This window comes from Tiliqua scincoides, chromosome 4 (assembly GCF_035046505.1).
Source record: "Tiliqua scincoides isolate rTilSci1 chromosome 4, rTilSci1.hap2, whole genome shotgun sequence".
NCBI classification, from domain to species: Eukaryota; Metazoa; Chordata; class Lepidosauria; order Squamata; family Scincidae; genus Tiliqua; species Tiliqua scincoides.
The window spans coordinates 200,876,018-200,896,099 of record NC_089824.1 but is presented as its reverse complement, the minus strand read 5'-3'; the positions used below and the strand labels follow the sequence as shown (position 1 = coordinate 200,896,099).

Here is a 20,082-nt window from a genome sequence, read left to right as displayed (position 1 = left end):
TGAACTTCCTGTTTTGGCTTGAAGAGCTCTTCCTATTTGAATATGCCTAAGTGGATGGTGTAGCAAAATGTGACTTGTATCATGCATTATTATAAAGTCAGGTACAAAACATCCTGGTGCCTGTGGCAGAAATCAGAACGGCAACACAATAAATGAAATGGAGTAAATAATGGACAATTTGTTGCCCTTTAATGAGAGCCCAAACTGAAGTATCAGTGGCAGAGGCCACTCTCTCTGCCTAATGGTAGGGTTGGTCCTGAAAAAGCTTAATAGGATTTATCATCTCAGTTTACCACCTTCTCCCCTTCCTCCTTCTCTTTTCTGCAGTTCATGATCTATGCTGCGTACTTTGCTGCTATATCGGTAGTATTCCTCATCAGCGGTACATACAGGATTATCAGGAATTACCAGAAGAGGAATGAGAGGAGAAATGAAATGGCAGCAAATGTTGCATAGAATGCAGAATATGGACTTGTTCAGCATTGGTGTTGGGGAAGGGAGCTCTATTTTAAATGTGCTGGTTTTTATTTATTATGTATTCAGATGATATCGCACAACTGTTACCTGAATTGTATTTAGTCAATATTTTTACTATATTAGTTGAATAACTTGGAACAGACTGTATCTTACATTAGTAAGAATATCCTGTATATAGTTGAAAATATGCCTTATTGGTCAGAGTTGCGTATCTTGGGAAAGCCAAATGTATGCTGCAGGCTTATTTGGTCTGTTGCCCTCCTGAGACCAATGAGCCTAGTATTTGCTGTTACAGTGTGTGCAGTTGGGAGGCTAGTCCTTGGGTGCATTGGAGGAACTTGGGGTGGTAAGCCAAGAATTAGAATTGGTGATAGACCTGCAAGCAGTGTTGTCTCAAAGGTGTGCAGTTGTGCGGCTGCATACCTCCCAGCTGAGCTGTGCACAGCACAGAGCTCAGCAACGCAGAAGTTTGGGGATGATGTGGTGATGTCATCACCAGAGGTGGCATCAAAACTTGTTGTGATGCTTCACAGCTGCTGAAGGGGTCTGCACACCGAGATGCACAAACATTTTCCACATTGTTACATGTCCTGTCTTCTCTGCATTTTGCTGTCCAAAAAGGCTTACTATTTTTGTTACTGCTACCCATCAAATTGAAGTAGTTGGAGTAACCTGCTAACCCTGTGAAATATCAGTAGTACATCTTAAGTCATAGAGTATATGACACAAGAAATACTGTCCATTTGAATTTGGCATCCTGAGAATGTCAGTTGTCCCTTCTAGTCTTCATTCAGTCCTTCAAAGAAATCTGCCTCTTTGAGGTCAAGGAATTAAGCTGTTTACAAGACTGATTTTCACAGTCTTTGCAAGAATGAAGTAACACCAATATTGTTTTGTATAGTTCAAATAACATGGTAATAATACCATAACTACCAGTAGCTGTAATGTTCTTCTAACTAAGGCACAAATGTATTTGTGGAACTGGATGGTTCCACTGGGTGGTTTTGTTTAGTATTAACTACATGGGGCTTTCCTACTCTAAGAAAGACAGCTCAGAAGCATGTGTGCTTATAGAAAAAGTGTGTAAGTGCAGTACTCCCTAGATTCCATCCATCCCTGCATTTATAGGCAAGGGTGGGATTTCACACTGTTGGGCATCTTGCAAATTGGGAAGCTGCTGCTAAATTACATGTCTTGCTTCCCTTCTCTTCCACATCTAGTCACTTTGACTACATATATTTCCTGTGACTTACAAAATAATTGCAAATTAGGGTTGAATAAATCTTAACAGGGTGGCCTTGCCTCAGGCTTGCAGTGGTGTTTGCTAGTGTTGCTGAGGGTGTTAAACATGCCTGTATGATGGGATGCCATTTTCCCATCAAATTGCTCAGCGGAGAACATGGAGAAGCACTTTTATGTGGCTGAGAATTGCATGTATGGCATCACATGTGATGATGGGGAACTTAATATGCTTTGGGAAACCACTGCCACTTGTGCTTGCCAGTTTATGTATATGTAGAAAATAAGACCCATGCACATATATGTGGGTGGATGCATTTAATCTACATGTGAATTTCATATGGAAATTTCCATGTAGGAAAAGCTGAATGTTTGAAAAATGTTGTATCCTCTTTGAAGAAGCCCTTACAAGTCTTGTTTGTAGCATGTGAGATGTGCCTATCCAGTGCTCCCCTTGCTACACAATCCAGTGAGAAAAGTAGGAAGAATAAAGATGTTATAGTGATCTAAGTGGGCAAAAACAATGTAAGGAAACTTGCTATTAACTAAAAAGACTTTAAAACAGCATTTCAATATGAATGCTTTCAGAGGGTTTGAAGATGGAGGAAGAAATTCCTTGAAATGGCTTCCTTAGGAAGGATTTACATAATTTCTTCACATTTGCTTCTGTTTTAAAATCACCTTTGGAAGTCCATCTTTGCAAACAATTCCAACTTTGGACTCTTGCATATAAGCTGACAGACAGGCTTGTCACTTGGGGAGGGCACCTGGGGTTGTCACCGTAGGCTGCAGGCTTGGAGCATGTGTTCTGAGTTGCCCTTTCCCCTTTAAATTGCTTAGTGGAGAGCTCTGAATTGCCTTGCCTGGCAGTTGGCTAACCAAAGATGTTCATTTTGCATCTTAGGCAGCTGAGCTGAACCCAGTACCAAAGAGCCCCCCTGTCCATCTCCCCCTCCACAAGGGTGGAGACAAGAGGACAACGGAGCCAGCAGCACCTTCCAGCTGCATGGAGCAGCAAGGCTCCACATGTGACCTGCTTGGGAGTTTAAACTCACATGGCCATAACAGAGGCCTCCTCCACTGGTTGAGGGATAAGCTAGATCTAGTCACAAGCAGCCTTCCCAGTAAGTTGCACAGCTTTTATTGAACAGCTTCCTTCAAGGTGCTCCAGAGCTCAGTGATGACATCATTGCTCTAGATGGCAAGAGTTGCCCCCACACAGCCACTGCAGGGCTCTGCATTCTCAAGCTAAAAATTAGAGGGAACACTGGTCACAAGACCATGCTTCATCCAGATTACATCATACAATAATGTTTATAATTGTCTCGTGAGGAATTAAGAAGCTGTCTCAATCTGTTTAACATTTTCTATAGAGAACCCAGAAACACTGCATTAAAAGGAAAAGGCAAGAACCCATATGTATTTGCAAGCTCTAAATGACTTGTAGTAAAGAATATTTCTTTCCTTTGTGTTTCTCCTGTGGGGAATATTAACTATAACTAAACTATAGAAACAAAACACCTCATATATGGGCGAATATTGATACTAGAAGGTGGGCAGATATATTCCTTGCCCAAGACTTGCCTTATAGTTGTATTGCTGGTATGATTACTTAACTAATCCAATTTAATGAATGTGTGCCCAAATACAGTTTCAGGTTATTTTGCATTGCTGTCAAGATATCAAGGTGGTGTTATTGAAGGACTTTAAAGTTAGAATAACTTGTCAGAAAAATGATTTGCAGACTCAAAAGCAGAATGTGAGGACAGCTTGATTGTGGGTCAGTATTTTATTCTGTCCAAGTTATAAAACTATTTTTTAATCAAATAAAAGTATATTTTTAAGTATTTTTACAGGCTTGTTCTGTGATGATGTGAAGTGTTGGCAACCTTCAGTCTCAAAAGGCTATGGTATCGCGCTCTGAATGGTGGTTCTGGAACAGCGTCTAGTGTGGCTGAAAAGGCCAATTTGGGAGTGAGAATCCCTTCCACACTGGGAGCAAGTGCAATCTGTCCCTGGTCTGTCTCCCTGGCTGTGGGCCTTCCTTCTTTGCCTCTTAGCCTCAGACTGTTGGCCAAGTGTCTCTTCAAACTGGAAGAGGCCATGCTGCACAGCCTGCCTCCAAGCGGGCCGCTCAGAGGCCAGGGTTTCCCACTTGTTGAGGTCCACTCCTAAGGTCTTCAGATCCCTCTTGCAGATGTCCTTGTATCGCAGCTGTGGTCTACCTGTAGGGCGCTTTCCTTGCACGAGTTCTCCATAGAGGAGATCCTTTGGGATCCGGACAATCATCCGTTGATGATGTAATGCTAAGCATTTTGGGTTACAGTCTTAAATTCTTAACTGCAGTATATATCCCATGCGGAAAAGAAAATCCAGATTCTGAATCAGTGAGCCCCAGTTTTTGCTAATTAAGTTCATTTGTTTGCCTTTAATAAAAAAAACTTGCTGCCCTTGACAGAGGTAATCAGACTGCCTGTTGAAGAGGTCTGCCTAATTTCCTATGGCCAGGGTGTCAAAATCCTTTCATATAGTGGCTGAATAGCATTCATGGTGCCTGCTAAGGCCTGGAAATGACGACATTAAGCAGATAAGCACTTTGTTTCCATGTAGGAACTCATTAGTGGTTTATTGTTGGCAACCTTCAGTCTCGAAAGACTATGGTATCGCGCTCTGGAAGGTGGTTCTGGAACAGCGTCTAGTGTGGCTGAAAAGGCCAATTCGGGAGTGACAGTCCCTTCCACACTGCAAATTAGCTGCAAATGAAATAAAATAGGCAAATTTTGATCATATTTTCAAGGTATGAGAGAGCTCATATCAAGTTGAGGGAGCCTAATCATCATGTGGGCTGCCCTTCAGCAGTGCCACTTCTGCCAAGTCCACACTTTGCAGTGCAGCAGCTAAGATGTTCTCTGTGAAGTGTTGCCTTGGCAGAGGCAGCCCTGCTGAAGGGGTGGTCTGTATGAAAACTGGGATCTTCCACCACCTCAGTAGCATTGATCTACCCCAGGGGTCTCCAAACCCCAGCCCGGGGGCCAGATGCGGCCCGCAGCAAGCCTCTTTCCGACCCACGGCCAACCTCTTGTTCCTTGAAAGCCTCTGGTCCATTCAACTGAACATGACCAGAACTGTGCTCTGATTGTGTCTGGAGGGTGTTCTGAGGGCCAGAGAGGTTGAATGAATGAGCCCATTTATTCACTCATCTAAGTTCCATCTCTAATTTATTTATTTAAATTTTATATTTTTTTTTTCTGGCCGACAACACCACACCAGATATTTGATGCGGCCCTCTGGCCAAAAAGTTTGGAGACCCCTGATCTACCCCATCCCCTGTAGCATTCCTTGCCTTTGGAGGCTTCCTTCCATCTCCTTTCCCAGAGCCTCCAAAAAGTAGCACTGCTGAAAAGGTGGCATTGGGAGAACCCAATTATAATGTGGGCAGGATAAAGAGCTTCTGGGATGGGGGCTGTATTTGCCTGCCTCACCTCTGTCCTATGGTTACAAAAGCTGGTTCAAATAGAATGCATCATAAGGTCTATGTTATGCACACAAATCACTTGCAAAACTGGCATCTAAAGGAATTCGTAGCTTTCACATCTGTTTTTAGGGTTTGGCTAAGACATGGTGACCCACATGGATGCACCGTGTAATTTGAGAGGAGTGTCCCAGGATGGCTTGCCGAGGATGCTGGCATGCCACTGCAGGGTTGTGTGTCTGTACAAGTGCCCAGAGTTATGCTCAAGCATTCTCTAGTAAGGTTAAGACATGCTTCTTAGATGAAGCATTGGAATGTTCTTAAAAATTTTGCCACTGTAGTGACCACATAGGTTGCTTGTGCTGTTCAGCAAGTCCTGACTGGGAGTGTTGTGGGCACCGGAAATACATTGAGCTCAGTGTTAAATAATGTAAAGTGAGCTGCCTTGTAAACATGAATATGATTGTCTATTGATGCTTGGAGCGTGAGGCATTTGCTTTCAGCCTCACCAACTCTAGTTAATGGGGTTGCTTTGTGGTTTTTAATTTTACACAGCAATTTTAATTTTGAAATCTTAACTATACATTCATTGCACAACTATTTCAGGTGCAGAAATGTATAACATGTTAAAACATTGTTTAAATGATGCTGCTACTACAACTTTGATCAGAATCCATAGTAGTGATCAACTGATCATAATGTTACAACAAATGCTTTTAGCAGTGCTGCCATTTGATACCAGCCATATACATGAGACTGAAATTGGTTTGAGGTTTCCCATTTCTTATTCATCTTAGAACTGTAAATGTAGCCTACATAAGGAACTGATATCTAAACAGCTCTGCTGCTATTGAACCAGCTGTGTCTAGAAAGAACTGCATATTGGGATCAGCAACTGACATAAATGAGACATGAGGGTAACTCCAAGGCGCAACCCACACCTGCTTAGGATGGTTCTTCTCCAGTTTATTCATATATCTAGTTCCCTCCCCTTCCTCTGTTGTCTGTCTTGTATCCATAAAGATTGCAAGCCTGTTGGAACAGGGATCTGACTTCTCATTATCTGTAAATGATAAGCATTATCTGTAATTAATGCTATAATAAACTTTAGAACATAAGAGCCCTGACGGGTGAGGCTAAAACCAGTCCAGCTTTCTACATCTCATAGTGGCCCACCAGATGCCTCCGAGAGCACAAGACAACAAGATGCTGGTATCCTTTTGCTACTCCCTTGCATCTGGCATTCAGGGAGAGCCTACTTCTAAAACCAGGAGGTTGCACATTCCCATCATGGCTATAACCTGTGATGGACTTTTCCTCCATAAATCTGTCCAATCCCCTTTGAAAGATGTCTAAGCTAGATGCCATCACCACTTCCTGTGGCAAGGAGTTCCATAGATTCATTACACACTGTGTAAAGAAATTTTCCTTGGTCTCAATAGCATAGCTAAAGGGGGACAAAATGGTAAGTTCTGCAGGTGCCACAATGCACCATGTAAACAGCTCCTCCCACTTGCCAACAGCCATTCTGGGCAGAGATGGCAACATGCAGGCACTTGCCAAATCAAATGGTGTCTCCTGTGTATTGCCATTGCTGCCTGAAATGGTTCTGAATGTGAGTGGGTAGGGCCATTTACATGATGTGTTGTGGCACCTGCAGTATGTACTGTGTTGTCCCCTCCAGCTACACTACTGTTTTGTCTGCTCTAACTCAACACTTAATTTTAGTGGATGTCCTCTGGTTCTGATGTTGTGCCAGAGAGAAAAGAACATCCCTCTATCCATTCCATGCATAATTTTATACATCTCCATCATGTCCCCCTTCAGTCACTTTGGGTAACCTCAAATCATCTACAATTGCTGAGTTGCACAGAAAAACATTTGTCCCTGTACTGTGCAAACAAGACAAAAGATGACCTTTTAAATGATGGTTCTCCTATATTCATAATATATTCTCTTATATTAAGGGGGGCAGTAAGTGTCTCTTCATCCCCATATCCCTCTATCCATCCCTTTTCCAGTGGTTGTTTCCTGGAATGTCTCCTGTCTTTTTACATTTTCAGCCCCTTTAAGATGGGAAACCACCTTTTCACTTCTTTTGCCTGGACAGTGCTTTGTTAAATTTGTGGGGGTTGAAAAGTGGTATATCAATGCTAATACATTTATACTAAGCTTCCTGCAAATGTTGTACTGAACACACAGGTTGCATGTAAGATTCGTCACTGCAAACCACACACACATGCTATATACATAACATCTATGTGGGTTTGTGTGTACTGTCTTGGTGTGTAGATGAATTATAGACTATGACTGCCCAAAGTAGTATGAAGTTATTAGGGCTATTTACATACTGTTTCAACAACAACAAAAGAGTTCTTAAACCAGGTTCCATAGAAAAGGGAATAAGATGATTCCCTGTCCCCACAGTCTAAAAAGATAAGCAACAGAAGTGGCAACAGCCACGGAAAAGGATGCTATGCTTAGTGAAAGCAGAATGGTGTAGTGGTTCTGGAGTTGGATGTAGACCTCAAAGATCCAGGTTCAGATTCCTTGTTCAGCTATGAAGCTTTCTGTTATGACCTCGGGCCAGTTGTGATCTCTCAGCATAACCTAATCCACAGGCTATGAGAAGAAAAGGAGGGAAGGAACCATGTATACCACCCTGAACTCCTTGGAGGAAGGGCAGTATAAAATGTGAACAATAAATAGATGGAAAAAGATGGGCAGCCCAATCCTAAGAAGTGTTGATGCACTGGGGCCCCATGGCCTCTGCTGTATCCAGTGCTTGTCAGAAGAAGGCTGGAAGTGTCCTTGGGGTATTTTTCCCCTTATCCTGAGTAATGCCCCATTCTGAACTATGGGGCTACTCAGATCTTCACCAACTATTTAGCTAGCAAAAGAACAAGAAGCACTGCGTAAGGCTCCCAGGATGGGGATTAGGATATGGCAGAGGCCTGCTCCATCCATTCTTCCCCCTTCCTGGGCCTGATACACCCCTGTTCTGCTTTCCCTGCCCTGAAACGCCCCCTCTCTGCCTCCATTTTACTCTCCCACTGCTCCTCTGCTGCCTGGCACAAATTGTATCTCTGCTGCCTTTGGATGTAGCATTGGCATGACAGCGCAGGTTGGTGCTTCTTACTCACAGGGCATCGTGATGTGCCTTATGGCACATCTGTGACACCTTCTGCTAGCCTGACAGAGGCTATGCTGCTGTACTGACCAGTTAGGATTCCACTCAGTTTTTTTCTAACTTCTGTCTCATTAGTTGGGAAATCACTGAGGAAGCAAATACAAATATATTTAAAATATAACTAAACTGAACACCATAACCATGTTATCACCTGCTTTGAATTCATAATCACAGATACAGATAAAGAATTCCTTCCATTATGAAAACTATTGAACTGCTAGACCAGGGGTGCCCAAACCCTGGCACTAGGGCCGCATGCGGCCCTCGAGGCCTCAATGCGGCCCTCAGGGAGCCCCCAGTCTCCAATGAGCCTCTGGCCCTCCAGAGATTTGTTGGAGCCCACACTGGTCCGACACAACTGCTCTCAGCGTGAGGGCGACTGTTTGACCTCTCGCATGAGCTGTAGGATGAGGGCTTCCTCCACTGCTTGCTGTTTCACCTTTGTGATGCTTTGTGCAAGGCCTTTTATAGGCTTTGAGCTATTGCAAGACCTTCATTCATTCATATAAGTTCCATCTCCAATATATTCATTTATGTAAACGTATTCAAATTTTAAATGTAAGTTAATTCTTTTCCCCCCGGCCCCTGACACAGTGTCAGAAAGATGATGTGGCCCTCCTGCCAAAAACTTTGGACACCCCTGTACTAGACTAATCAGAAATCCATAAAAAGTCTCTAGAAAACTTGAAGACATTTTGGGATTATAACTGGCAACCAAATATTTCTTAATGAAAACACATGCTGAGTTCAAAGTCCAGGTTGTAAGTGTAAATGTAAGTACAGGTCCAGCCTATTTATACACTGATTTTTTTTATACATGGATTTCACTCAACACGAATGACCCCTGCAAATGAGAAAGAATGTGCTGATCCCTGGAGAAGGGGAAAAATGCATCCCTTTAAAATCGGTTTTGAAAACTGAATAGTCCTTTAACAACAGCTTCCTTAATGAGAGAGAGGGCAGCAGGCTAACAATCCATCAATCCTTCTCTCTCCTTCAGACCCCTCCCTTCCCCCAGCAGGTGAAAGAAAGTTGAGCATTTTGCATTGGTGAAGGGAGGGGCTGAGTGAAGTGCTGATGGATTGTCTTCTTAATGACTCTTATCTTATAGTCAAAAGGTCAGCAAGGCTGTTTTTCAATCACTGGTGCAAAGAAACTTTGTTTTTTAAATTGATTTGCTATAGTTTTTTTTATCCACCTGAGTGCTTGGAACAGAACCCATGCGAATAATTAGACTCAACCTGTAAGTGTAAAGTCATGCACATTGGGGCAAAAAATCAAAGCTTCACATATAGGCTAATGGGTTCTGAGCTGTCTGTGACGGATCAGGAGAGAGACCTTGGGGTGGTGGTGGACGATGAAAGTGTTGACCCTATGTGCGGCAGCAGTAAAGAAGGCCAATCCTATGCTTGGGATCATTAGAAGAGGTATTGAGAACAAAATGGCTAATATTATAATGCTGTTGTACAAATCGATGGTAAGGCTACACCTGGAGTATTGTGTCCAGTTCTGGTCGCCACATCTCAAAAAGGACATAGTGGAAATGGAAAAGGTGCAAAAGAGAGCAACTAAGATGATTACTGGACTGGGGCACCTTCCTTATGAGGAAAGGCTATGGCGTTTGGGCCTCTTCAGTCTAGAAAAGAGACGCCTGAGGGGGGACATGATTGAGACATACAAAATTATGCATGGGAAGGATAAAGTGGATAGAGATGCTCTTTACACTCTCACATAACACCAGAACCAGGGGACATCCACTAAAATTGAGTGTTGGGCGGGTTAGGACAGACAAAATATTTCTTTACTCAGCGTGTGGTTGGTCTGTGGAACTCCTTGCCGCAGGATGTGGTGACGGCATCTGGCCTGGAGGCCTTTAAAAGTGGATTGGACAAGTTTCTGGAGGAAAAATCCATTATGGGTTACAAGCCATGATGTGTATGTGCAACCTCCTGATTTAGAAATGGGCTATGTCAGAATGCCAGATGCAAGGGAGGGCACCAGGATGAGGTCTCTTGTTATCTGGTGTGCTCCCTGGGGCCCTTGGTGGGCCGCTGTGAGATACAGGAAGCTGGACTAGATGGGCCTATGGCCTGATCCAGCGGGGCTGTTCTTATGTCGCTAATTTTTATAACTGGCCATTTGGCCACCATCTTGAAAAATGGCCACCATTTTCATTAACTGCAATTCAAGTTGCTGGTACTTGGGGGTTAACTGGAAGTAATCTGGTATTCTTTAGTGGGGGAAAAGCTGAATTCAAAAATGTAGCTTGCCAGCTTTTATACAGCCTGGTGTGGCTGTAGCTTAAGCTAGCAGCAAGGCTTTTCAGTTACAAGAAAGTTTAATATTTAAAGCCTATGTATTGGCAACCTTCAGTCTCGAAAGACTATGGTATGCCTATACATAAAGCCTATACAAAGTGAGGAAAATTACTTTCATACAAAGTGGCTTTAGTTGGTAAATTGTCAGGAGAGCACAATGTCCACCAAGCACTTGCAGACTGCTTGTCTTCCTAGCATATTTTACAGCACAGTCCTATGCTTGCCTACTCAGAAGTAAGTCCCACAGCCTTCAATGGGGTTTACTCTCAGGAAAGTGTGCCTAGGATTGCAGTCTTAGTTTCCTGTGAATTTCTTCCACGTGGAATTCTGAAACAACTAGAGAAAAAATAACTGGATATGTTACTATGGCTGCAATCCAATCACTTACCTGGGAGTAAGCCCCATTGACTATAATAGGACTGACTTCTGAGTAGAGAGGCACAGGATTGGCTCTAAGCCTGCAGTCCTAGCCACCCTTACCTGGGAGTAAGCACCATTGACAACAATAGGAGTTACTTCTTAGTAGACATGCCTAGGCTCAATCCTCCGCCATTCCTGCTTCCAGGACCAGCAGCTGCCCCCTTCCCTTTCCTGAGCATCCCCCAAAGCTCTTTATCACGTGGAACCTGTTTATGCAAATCGGCCTGAGTCGTACCGACCAATCAAAACAGGCCTCTCGCCCGCGCGCCACTTCAGGCGTCTCCATGGTACCCGCCTGATGACAAGCACTCGGAGGAAGTCTCGCGTTTGTCCTGTCGCGAGATCACGGTGCATCCAGGTTGCTATGGGGATCGGGAGCGTCGCGCGAGAGTTTGGTCCTTTACAGCCGCCGTCCTCTTGCCTGGTGAGTGTTGGGGAGGGGAGAAATGCAGAGGCATGACACGAAGGGGGGGGTGCAGCGGTTACCATGACAACGCGATGGAGGGCGGGTTGCGGCCCGGCGCTGTTCACAGGTGGGTATGACAGGAGGGGGGAGGGCTGAGCGAGCAGGCGCAGTCGAACTGAGGCGAGTGGGTTATCCCGAGGATGAGCTGGTCCTGGAGGGCTCGAGGCGGACCGAGGTCCGGCCGGGCCTCCGCGGGGAGGAGGAGGACGGCGTGTCACTGAGGTCCCAGAGGCGGCAGCGTGGAGAGCGCCAGGCGGCGGAGGTGCCCGCGGGGAGGAGAGGCGCCTGGCCCGGGACGGGAAGGAGTCACGGCGGCTGCCATGGTGACGGGGTCAGGGTTCGCCCGCCTTTGGGCCAGGCGCTTCCAGGGGGGCGAGAGCCCAGTCTTAGGCGTGTCTCCTCAGAAGTAAGTCTCATGATGGTGAATGGGGCTTACTCCCAGGAAAGTGTGGACAGCACTGCAGCCTCAGTGTCCAGTCCCAGGCTCATCCAGAGGGAATAACAGCCCAGTCCTATGCATGTCTACACAGAAGTAAGTCCCATTATAGTCAATGGGGTTACTCCCAGGTAAGTGAAGACAGGATTGCAGCCGCAGTGAGCGGATAAGCAGCTTTCATGTGGGTGGAGAGAGGCCTGAATCCACCTCCTTAGACAGACTGACCAACCTGGAGGTGGTTTGCTTAGATCAGGAGTGTCCAAACCTTTTGGCAGGAGGGCCAAAGAATTAAGCAGAATTAGAAAAAAGAATTAATTTACACTTCAAACATGAATATTTTAATGAATATATTAAATGAATTTAAATGAATGTATAAAGATGGAACTTATATGAATGAATGAAGGTCTTGCAGTAGCTCCTGTAAAAGGCCTTGCACAAAGCAAGGCCGGCCTTTCCTTCTGTGCCACTGCCGCATCACAGACGTGAAACAGCAAGTAGTGGAGGGAGCCCTCGTCCCACAGCCCAGGTGAGAAGTGCAACACTTGTCCTCATACTGAGAGCAGTTGCGTCGGGCCAGCACGAGCTCCAACAAGTCTCCGGAGGGCCAGAGGCTCACTGGAGATTGGGGGCTTCCTGCTGGCCGGATTGGGAGCTCCTGACGGCCACAAGTGGCCCTTGGGCCGGGGTTTGGGCACCCCTGGCTTAGATATTGGATGGGAGACTCATGGTGGGAGAGCGTTATTCCTACCTGCTTCCTCCCCCTCCCGCCTGCCATGGATCTGGCAAATGGATACTTGTAAAAATGTATGGTACTAGTGGAAGTAGCTTGGTCGTAGAGCACACACTTAGCCTGCATAGGATTTGTGGGTTGCTCCTTTTTGTTGCCAACTGTGGGTCCACTCTGGTGGTCTGTGGGGAAGCATTTCCCAAGTGAGAGCTCCCTCACAGACTGCCAGAGAAGGCAAAGAACAGACCACCCACAATGGCAGCCAACACTTCAGTGCTGGCTGTGGCTGCTGCTGGTCCATTCTTTGCCCTCTCTGGTGGTCCATGGACGGAGTGCTTGCTCAACAAGATGCTGGAAGTGACTGAAGGCGATTTTTTTTTTTCTGAGACATCACAGACCACTTCTCAGGGATTTGTGGACCACCAGTGGTCCATGGCTGGGCCTCTGAGAGGAATTTTATCAGGGGCTACAAAATTTCTTTTGGGTCCCTTTGCAAAGGGGGGGTTGAAGCAGAGCAGGGGAGGGTGGTGACGGGTGAGCAGAACAGGGGCAGGGAGGGGCAAAGCATGGTGAGAGGAGGGTAGAGAAAACTGGAAAAGTCTTTGGAGCTCAGGTCTACCCACCCATATGGCATCAGTCATGTCTGCAGCACCCCCAGTCTTGGTAATGTCCACAGCATCCCATACGTGCAACAAATCTGAGTAGATAGGAAAATGTCAGACCCCAGGAAATTTCTGGACCCCATCCTTTGGCTCCTGGGCCCCCCTTTTTGTCCTGAGCCTGGGTACAAATTACCCCCTTTACCCCCCTCTCCTAGGCCCTGGTCCACGGACCATGGTTTGGGGACCAGTGGAGTAGACATTACTGAGCTAGATGGGCCCAAGGCCTGACTGGGTGTAAAGGTAGCTTCATATGAATCTGTTCAGAGCCTTGCCATAGGGCACTTGCTTGAGAAAAAAAGGTGGAGCATGCCTCTCTAATCCTCTGTGGAAGCAAGAAATAACACATTTGTCTACTTTATCCGATCAGGCAAATCCTTGAATTCTACTCTACCTCCATTTTTCTTTTCTAAAATACAGTACATGTGACACTAAATCCAGTCTTAGTTGGAGAGTCAGGCTGCAATCCTAACCACACTTTCCTGAGAGTAAGTCCCATTGAACAAAATAGGAGTTACTTCTGAGTAGACCTGGTTGGGATTGTGCCCTCAGTCTTATTGAACAAAGTGGGATTTACCATTTAGTTAATATGTTTATAAGTGACATGTAACTGTGTAAGCTATTTGGTGGAGGATCTAATGCTAAAGGTTCTTGGACTGTGCAGTGTTAACATCCAGTTCATATGTGTTACGCATTTTACACTAGGTTACTTATAGGAATAGGAATGGAAGACTATAACATTAAACCTCACACTATTCCAAATGTGGCTGCACCATAGATGTATATACTGTATAGGCAATGCCTTCAATTATGAATTGAACTGACTTTGTATGCAATGTGTCTTCCAAATCTATGATTTTCCTACCTTAAGGAGACTCTTAAGCTTGGTGATTTGCTGCTTGAAAAGGTTTTGCGACTTCTACTTCAAATGGAGTTGAACCAGGCAGACCAGTGACACATGGCCACAGTGGCAGTGGGGCCAAGCACTACCAAATTTCATTGAATCTAAGATGAAATCGATTGTAAGATGCACCATTTCTTTATGTACTGCTAAGAAAGAAAAAACGCTGCCAATTCAACTGCTTCACATTCAGAGTCTGGTTCTTCTCACTCACTTTTCAATGCAGAGTCATCAATGTCCATGTTTATCCACACAATATCAGCCTCTCTGCCACCAAGGGTATGGTGATGCAGCATTTCTTAAAAGAGTGCTCCACCACTGTCTCTGGGATTTTTTTCCAAGCTGCTGACACCCATTCTGCAAGTTTTGATGCTGGCATTTTCTTGATCATACCTGAAGGTGTCAATAGAAGATTTTCAGACAACAACCAGGACTCATATTTCTTCCTTAAATGTTGACTGCAACATTGAGAGGTTGCAGTTGTCCCGTCATGCCACCTAGAATAACAATCAAAACTACACTTTTTCTGTGAGCTTATTCTTGACCTGTTCATATACATGTCCATGAAATGCATCAAGAACTAACATGCTTGGTGGGTTAAACAACTTTTAGCCCGTCTTAATGTATATGCATAATGAAATTTTTCCCGTTTTTGTAGCTATTCTTTAAGGAACATCCACAATGAGTGACAAGAAAGACACTAGTGAATCTGCAGACACAGGAGGTTCCATAGAAAGTGGCGACTATGATGATGATTTTGAAAAAGACCTTGAATGGCTGATTAATGAAGAGGAAAAAGGAATCCCTAGTGATGCACAGGTAGTAATGAAGAACTATGTTATCATCTTCTGCCAATATCTAATAGCACACAGAATGAATTGCTTGGGAAATAGTTTGATTAGAAAGTACCTGAATAGTTTTTAATGAACATAGAGGAAGGGGGTGATCCAGTGAGTTCTGCTGACACATAGTAATTTGCCCAACACCATTCAGCAACCATCACAGGGATGCATAGAAATCTGAACTTGTCATTGTATCTTACTGGCTGATCCTGTAGAATGTTATTTTTGTAGAATGTTGTTTCATAGATGAAGTTCATCTTCATAGATTTTTCATTTGGCTACTTGATAAAGGAAAATTGCTTTGGTGAACCTTTTAAATTGTTTTGGGGGATTTGTATGTAATTGCTAATTAAACATCATATAGGAAATGTATGTATATGTTGCAATATCCTTTTCTTTAGCGTTTGTTCCGTGTGGTGGCGGGATCCACTATGACTGTACAGCTATGTAGCAGTATATAAACCTGAAATTACTTTATACCTAAAGGCAACTAGAAATGACTGTGTCTGTTGGTAAAAAACTGCATCTAAAATAAAATTTTTAGTATTTAGTGCTATTTTCAGTCAATGAACAAAGTAGTTTGTAGTTCTTACTAGGCAATAATAGGATTTCTGAATACAGTTTGGAGCTTCCAGATTTTACTAGTTAAAACTAGTTACAGGCATAATGAATTTTGGGTTTTTAACATACACATTTCTGCTTATGATATAAATAGATAAAATAGATGTCTAATTTTTTTGTAGAATCATGATGAAAGTGAAGAGGATGTTGAAACAACTGTTTATAAAGTACTAGGAGGAAGAGATTCTCCACAAGAGCCTCTCAAATATGAGGAAGTTCTGAAGGATGGGAGAAGAAATTCTTCACAAGAACTTCCTGAGCCTGAGAAAGTTCTGAAACAGGCATCTGATACTGACAGTGAAGAGGAATCTAAGCAAGAAGATCAGGACTTGGATGAGGATGATGAAGCTATAAAGCGTTACATCTTGGAAAAAATAGAAGAAGCCAACAAACTGCTGTTGTGTCAAGAACCTTTGGATGAAACAAAAGAAAGGAAACTAAAATTCAAAGATGATTTAGTAGATCTTGAAGTTCCCCCTCTGAAAACGATAGAAGGTGATAAAAATTATCCTTTTGGGGAAAGGGACATTTCGGGTAGGCTTTCTCAGTTGCGCCTTTCTAATAGATCAGAAGATCTCTCTCTTTCTGTTAATGGTGGGACAGATGATGAGCACAAGGATGGCAAGATTCTAGTAGAAAGAGATGGGAAGTTTGAACTCTTGAGTATCCATGACATTGAAAGCCAAGGCTTCTTCCCTCCACTAAGTGTTTCTTTTAGTGACATTGAAGCTCAACACATTTCTCCTAAAACATCCTACACTACAGCTTTTGGCAGTGTTTGTCGAACAAAAGAAGAGAACCATATACAACCATCTTGCTCTTCTTCTAGAGAAGGGTGTTTTTTTTCCCCTCAGCCCCCAACTATTCGGCCAAGCTCTGCCATCAACATTACAAGGAATGTGGAAAGAGGGAAAAGTCCACGCAGAGTGCAGTCGGCAAACATAGGTATAAGAAGCTCTACATACTGTCTATCACCCAGGCAGAAAGAACTGCAAAAACAAATGGAGCAAAAGAAAGAGAAATTAAAGAAAGAGGTGAGAGTGCAGAGACAAATTAGTGCGCTAAATTGAGACTAGCATCCGCATATCTTGGAGTTGGTAAGCAAGGTCTTGCGCCACGTTCCATAGTTAAGCACAAGGAAAATTTAAATAGATTCAGATAAGCAAGAGTTGGAAATACAAACACGCATACACCACATTAAGAGGGTAGGAGTAAGGCCTTTTGCATCAGGGTCCCTAAGTTTTGGAATGAGCTGCCTAGCAATAGTCAACTTTCAGAACTAAAAGTGAGTTCCATCTTATAAAACTGGCTTTTATGGAGAAATATTATTTACCCAGCATGTAATTAATCTGTGGAACTTCTTTCCACAGGAAATTATGATGGCACCTGTCCTAGATGTCTTTAAATGGGGGTTGGGCAGATTTATGGAGAAAATGTCCATCTGATTACAAGCCTAATGACTATGCAATCTCTGGGTTTTCAAGGTAGTCTGTCTCTGAATGCCAGATGCAAGGAAGTAGCAACAAGTTATAGGTATCTTGTTGTCTTGAGTGCTCCTTGGAGTATCTGGTGGACCACTCACAGAGGTGCTGGAAACTGGACTAGATGGGTCCTCGGTCTGATCCAGCTGAACTATTCCTATGTGTTTCATTTAGCATAAGAATATAGGAAGATCCATGGGATCAGGGGTTCGGTCATCTACTCCAGCAGTTTGTTTCCAACTGTGGTCAGTCAGATAACTCTGAGAAGCCTGCAGTAGCCTTTTCCCATTGTTTGTCTTCTCATCAGTCAACATTTGGAGGTACACTGCTTTTGAACATGGAGGTTCTGTATAATAGGGGCTGTATAATGGAAAGTGTATATACACACTTCCCTGGGAGTAGAACACATCCAAGACAATAGGGCTTACTTTTGAGTAGCAATGCATACAATTGCACTGTCAGTTTATTTATAACATTTATAGTCTGCCTTCACATTTGAGAAGCCTACAGCAACATGGAGTGATGTAAAGCAATAAAAGCATTTTAAAATACAAAACCATCATTAAATCAAACCTCAAAACAAACTGCAGTGCTACTAATAAACCACTGATAGGCTCGAGGAACTTGTCTAATCTCTTTAAGCCACTGGCAGCACATTCCATAATTATGTGTTGGGCAGTTTTTATTTGTGTCTGTTGTTCTTGTTGTGAGATTTCAATTATTTATATTTTTTCAAATTTCTATAAGGTACTGCAAACACTGAAGAGAGGTTGTGGGTCGAAACCCATCAGTATTGTGCATTTTAAAAGCTTTTTTAGACATGCATGACATGGAGAGAAACCTTAAGCAGATGTGTGCATATGTAACCAGAATACACTTCTCTGAATTTGGTGCACACCCTTTCTCCTCTGCACTGCTTCTGTTTTGAACAGACAGAAGCAGAGCATGCTCCGCTCTGTTTATTTGGAATGGAGCAGCACAGAGAAGGAAAAGATGTGTGCTGAGCTCCAGGGAAGGGATGGTAGCATCTCTCTTTTTCCTTATCAATTGGGGGGGGGTGCATGCTTACTCACTACCTCTCTTCATCCATTTGGAGGGCTGGCAGGCATGCTCCAGGGGGTTGCAAAATTGGGGCAGATGCAGGTGGTGGGGAAGCATAGGCTGCCCCTGTTATTATTAGATAAGTATATTCATGCTTACAAAATAATGGTATAGTAGTGTAGTATAATATCACAACATTGAATTACTTCATTTACTCTGAAACATGTATCTCTTGTTAAATTTTGAATAGCCCTTACAAAATCTCATTATTTGCTAACATTGTAATGTAAGGAAGAAGCTCTGAAGAGAATACAAGAGGAGGAGAAAAAGAGAGAGAATGAGATGGTATTCAGAGCTTGGCTGCAGAAGAAAAAAGGACAAATGCAAGAAGAGAAGCGGATTCAGCGTGCAAAAGAGCTGGAAGACTTGAATACCAGAGTAAGTTGAAGTCTCCATACTGTCGTTCTCCTTTGTTAGGGCCCAATGTGGAACTGGACCAGCACTGGCACTGTGTGTTGCAAATGTGTCATAAGGCACGTCTGCAACACCCTATGTGGAGTCAATGCTGGTGCTGAGCCCAGCACCGGCCAGATGCTGCCCATAGCTAGGTAAGAATTCTGGGCGGCAGTGAGGGCTTGGGGGGGGGGGTGTTCCAGGGCAGGGGAAAAGGAAAAACCAGCGGAGCAGAGCTCTGCTGGTTCCTGAACTCTTGTGTTGGGCTGGAACGCTGGACATAGTTTCTCAAGTCTGTGCTGGCAAAATAGACAAAAGTCCCTTTCCCCTGTGGAGACCTCCGGCGGTGTCGCTGATGCAGTGGTGGCCGTTTTGGCACCACTGCACCTGACAGTGCCACTGCCTTCAGGATTGGACAGTTACAAGCCTGTTTAATTACAAAATGTGGAAAAAGAGATTACTCTCATTTTCTTGATAGGGATGCACAGCATCAACTAGCCCTGTTTTAGAACTGCAGCTGTAATCAACATTTTGGCCATTATTGAGTTATGGTATTGACCATAACCACTTGTCAAATAATTGCTATTTGTATTTACCTGCAAGTTAATGATCCTTATTAAGTTTGCAACATTTTATTAATGTAAATAAATTACTGCAATACTGTACATTTTCCTGATTTTGAAAATGAAGTAGATTTGTGTGAAGTAGATTTGTGTGAAGTAGATTTTTCTCTGTTAACCGCTTTGTGAACTTTAGTTGAAAAGCGGTATATAAATACTGTTAATAATAATAATAATTGTGTGTATGTGCATTTTAGCAAGAGAGCAGAAATCCAGATGAAGCTTTCAGGTCATGGCTTAAAAAGAAACAAGAGGAACAGGTGAAAGAAAAACAAATACAGAACCTGAAAGAGCGGGAAGAGTGCACATTATTCCTTCCAAGAACAGTGGAAAATGATAAAGCTTATAAACAGTAAGTTCTTTTAGAGCAATTCCACCTCTACCCAGTTGTGAATATTTTCATTGGAATCTGGAGATGGAAGCTTTTTTTCTCCATCCAGGAACGTTCCACATTTTCCTCATCCTTTGTGGCCAATTGGGACAGGGATGAGATTTTCTTCCCTATACAACAGGATGTGTGATGTTGAAGCAGGGAGTCAAGTATAGGCCCGACAAATCCACATTTTCGGAGTTCAGACACTCTAGACCAGTAGTTCTCAAACTGGTGGGTCACCAGTTCCTGTAATGCTTCCCCAGGATTGTTTTCCTAAGAGGTGCAGGGAGCCCAGCACAGCCCTCCACAGGGCTACCTGAGGCATGGAATCTTGAAACAGAGCAAT

General features: G+C 43.6%; 1 protein-coding gene across 10 annotated transcripts in view; it reads left to right on the top strand.

Moving 5' to 3' along the window:
- LOC136647511 (thiamine transporter 1-like) overlaps positions 1-20,082 on the top strand; it is a 36,598-nt gene that overhangs the window by 15,007 nt on the left and 1,509 nt on the right. For 2 of the 10 annotated variants that reach the window (XM_066623099.1, XM_066623097.1), the window contains exon 6: positions 328-3,563. In XM_066623099.1, coding sequence (XP_066479196.1) covers positions 328-456 — 129 coding nt within the window. In that variant the 3' untranslated portion in view covers positions 457-3,563. The other 8 variants (XM_066623096.1, XM_066623089.1, XM_066623094.1 and 5 more) reach the window with 8 other exon arrangements.